Below are 4,020 nucleotides of genomic sequence, written 5' to 3'. Positions count from 1 at the left end.
TCTAAATATTTGAAATCATTGAAATCTTTGGAAATCGGAGAACTGTTTGTGAATTTTTTCAAATCTTTCGAAATCTCCTGAAGGCCTAGAACTAGTTTAAATTATAAATTTTTTTCCAATCAATAAGAACTTTTAGAAATCGTAGAAGTATTTTTGAAAATTTAAAAATATTTGTTGAATCTTTTAAAATATTTTTAATTATGATAAAATTGTGCTTCTATTTAAAATGTTTAAAAAGAGAGCCAGGCCTGCAATAGGCTTATATTTGAAATTGAATTTCAGGTAAGTCAATCCTTGTTGGTTCGTCATCAGCTCGAAATGGAGAAGGTTTAAAAATAATTTCCATTAGAAATCCTTCTCCAATTAATAAAAATTCAAAAAGAAAAGATTACTTTTTATCGTTGAAACTTTCGTAAAAATTTTTGATATCTTTGTGAAATACTTGAAATCTATGGGAATCTTTTTAATATTCGAAAATTCTTTAAATCTCTTTGAAATAATTCAAATCTTTGTTAAATATTTTTAAATCTTTGAAATCTTTCTGAAATTATTGAAATATTTTGACATTTTAGAACTCTTTATAGAAATACTGAAAACCCCTGTGAAATCTATGAAAATCTTTTAAATCTTTTTAAAATATTTCTAAATATTTGAAATCATTGAAATCTTTGGAAATCGGAGAACTATTTGTGAATTTTTTCAAATCTTTCGAAATCTCCTGAAGGCCTAGAACTAGTTTAAATTATAAATTTTTTTCCAATTATTAAGAACTTTTAGAAATCGTAGAAGTCTTTTTGAAAATTTAAAAATATTTTTAATTATGTTAAAATTGTGCTTCTATGTAAAATGTTTAAAAAGAGAGCCAGGCCTGCAATAGGCTTATATTTGAATTTGAATTTCAGGTAGGTCAATCCTTGTTGGTTCGTCGTCAGCTCGAAATGGAGAAGCAGCTGAAGGAAAAAATGATTCTCTCGGTGATGCCACCAAAGGTTGCCGATTGGCTGATGGAGGAAAGCGAGCGAGAACGCGAGCGCGAAGATTCTTTGAAAAAGGGATCGATTCCTTCAAATCACACGGACATTCGCTCCCTTTTTCGACCCTTCAACATGCACTCGATGGAGGACGTCAGTATTTTATTCGCCGACATTGTCGGCTTCACGCGAATGAGTTCCAACAAAACTGCCGAGGAGTTGGTCGGAATTCTGAACGATCTTTTCGAAAGGTTCGACGATCTCTGCGAGCATCACGGCTGTGAGAAAATTTCAACTCTGGGCGACTGCTATTATTGTGTCAGCGGATGTCCAGAACCTAGACCTGATCATGCCAAATGCTGCGTTGAAATGGGACTAGGTAATTCTATTTTTTATCCGATATTCTCAATTAATTTAGTTAATTATTTATTTCAATTTCTAGAATGCCACTAATTTCCGAATATTTCCTCCTTACATGTTAATTTAAAGATTTTTAAATGCAGTTTTAGACGCGAAGAATTAAAAATGAAAAGCATTTGAAATCTTTTTAGTTGAAATCACTTTTTAGTTGATCAACTGTGAATGTAAATCAATAATTTTTTTTTTTTTTAATTTTACTATTAGAAAGTTTTATTAGTTAAACAAATATAAATGACCGATTGAAACTCTTCATTTAAAATCAGTATTTTGTGAATGAAACATTCAAAACTAAACTTTAAACGTTACAATTTTAATTTTTCTATTCAAAAAAGTTTAATTTTGAACTCAAATTGTTAAATTTCTTTGCAATAACAATTGAACGCCTATTATTTTTGCAATAAATTCCAGTGAGTTAAGGAAGTACCAAAAACTTTTGAAATAATTCAAAATTAATTTAAAATTCGAAATGATAGGAAATAATTGAAAAGAAGCGTTTGCGTTTTGTAATTTAAAACAAAATATAGACAAACAATTTATAAGATTTTGAAGAATTTGGAAAGTCTTCAGAAGAATAGAAAACATTTCGTATGAAAGTTGAAATTCATTTTTTATTTTGAAAAATGTATTTTAAGAGAATATTCCAAATATTGAACTCTACAATTTATAAAAGTAAAAAATTTTCTATTTTATGCGTGTAAATTATTGAGCATTTGAATACAAAATTTTGGAATCAAGCCACTTTTAAACTTAAATTTCAAAAGTTTAAAATTTAAGGGTTCGACTTTGAGTGCTTTCATTTGCAGAAATAACAGTGAATTTTTTTTACCGGGGATTTTACAAATTTGTAGAAGAAAAATCTGTCCACGTTCGAATTCGACAATTTTTAAGTAACTAGTGGAGTCATGTTTTTCAAATAAGCTATCATTTAGGTTACAATACATAATTCAAAATTTTTTTACTTTAAAAATTAGCCATTTAAAATTTGTATTTCTAAGCTTAAATTTTTAATTTAAAGAATTTTTAAATGATTTCTTAAAGACTTGAACAAATAAAAAATAAAAGCCTTTGATGTTGAAAAGTTTTTATAAAAACATTTTTATTTAATAAATAAATACATTTTTTTAATTTATCTGTACTTTAAGTTATAAAAAGTAAACAAAAACGATTTTAAACCAGTTCAAAATTTAAGAATTTTCAGATTGTAACATTAAAACTTAAACGGTTCCAATTTGAAAGTCTTAGTCTTAGTGATTAAATCAAATGTGAAGAAAGTTTTAGTGTTAGAAAGTTTTCTTAAAATCTTCTAGAATCTTTTTTGAAAATTTTGTTTAAATTTTTGAAAAACTTTTTAAATATTCTCTTAAAATAATTTTTCAAAATAAAAAGTTATTTTTAATTTTCCTAGGAATCTTAAGAAAATGTTTTTATTCTTTTGAACCCTTTCATAATTCTTGGAAACGATTTAATTTTTTTGTTAAAAATCTTCGAAGATCTACATTTTGTTTTATATTAGGCTATCATTTCAAGATTTACATTAAGTTTCAATCTTTTCAAAACTTCTACATATCTCTTAGAATCACTCAAATTTCGCATAAAAATAATAAATGTTCAATTGTTATTTATACTTCCAAATTGTAAAGAAATGTTCGGACTTGGTTAGGTGGAGTGGAAGTGTGCGAATGTGTGTCCATATCGACGGAAGTATTTATAAAGAATTACGGTTATTGTATAATATTATATGGTGTGAGTGGTGATTATTAAGTGCAATAAAAGTAGGCTGATAAGTGAGATTAAAAAGTGGCGTTTAAAAAGGTATTTGTATTTTATTATTGGCGATATACGTAAGGGGTTAAAATTTATAGGTTAGATCGAAAAAGTATTAAAATGGCAGAAAACGAGGGAAACAAGGAACTGGTCACGAAGTTAGGTGTAACAGCAGCAGATGGCGCGAAGTTTAATAAAAATACCGATATCGATAGAGACAAGACTGACAAAACTGAAACAACTGAAAATAACCTAGATAAGACAAACGAGACGAAAAAACGGGGTAGAGGGAGACCACCAAAAGAAGAAAACCTAGTAAGATAAGCTCAAAATAACAAAAAGATAGATGAGATATTCAAAGCTTCGGAAAAAACAGGGACAGAATCAACGATACAGAATACAATAAATGCACCAAGTACAGAGCAGGCAAAACAGGAAGAGAAAAATTTAGAAAAGGAGAAAAATAAATTTGACTTCCCAAATTCAGTGTTAGAAGGTGGGGAATTGGGAAACAGCTTTAAAGTATTTCTGGCATCACATGCAGGACATAAAATTTGAGAACCATCAAATGAAATTACAATTAGAGAAGGAAAAGGAGAATCGCGAAAAAGAAATAAGACATTTAAACGAAGAATTGAAGAGGAAAACAGAAGAATGGGAGAAAGAAAGAACAATTTTAAGAAGTAACTTAAATGAAATTAACTCCATCGTTGGGATCAAAGAGAACAGCCAGATTATAGAGGAAACAATTAAGGCAAAAGTGGTGGAGATTGAAAATAAAATAAGGAAAGAAAATGACTCAATTCAAACGGGGAACTCGGTGGTCAATAGGGGAAAGGAGGAGTACACATACAATAGAGACTTT

General features: G+C 28.4%; 1 protein-coding gene across 1 annotated transcript in view; it reads right to left on the bottom strand.

Moving 5' to 3' along the window:
- LOC117173941 (adenylate cyclase type 9) overlaps window positions 1-4,020 on the bottom strand; it is a 74,250-nt gene that overhangs the window by 47,791 nt on the left and 22,439 nt on the right. The window contains exon 4 of the mRNA XM_033362590.1: window positions 1,099-1,234. Coding sequence (XP_033218481.1) covers window positions 1,099-1,234 — 136 coding nt within the window. The remainder of the gene's footprint in view (window positions 1-1,098; window positions 1,235-4,020) is intronic.

Source organism: Belonocnema kinseyi, chromosome 5, assembly GCF_010883055.1.
Source record: "Belonocnema kinseyi isolate 2016_QV_RU_SX_M_011 chromosome 5, B_treatae_v1, whole genome shotgun sequence".
Classification (NCBI taxonomy): domain Eukaryota; kingdom Metazoa; phylum Arthropoda; class Insecta; order Hymenoptera; family Cynipidae; genus Belonocnema; species Belonocnema kinseyi.
The sequence above is the reverse complement of the archived record's forward strand: the minus strand, read 5'-3'. Positions and strand labels throughout refer to the sequence as shown.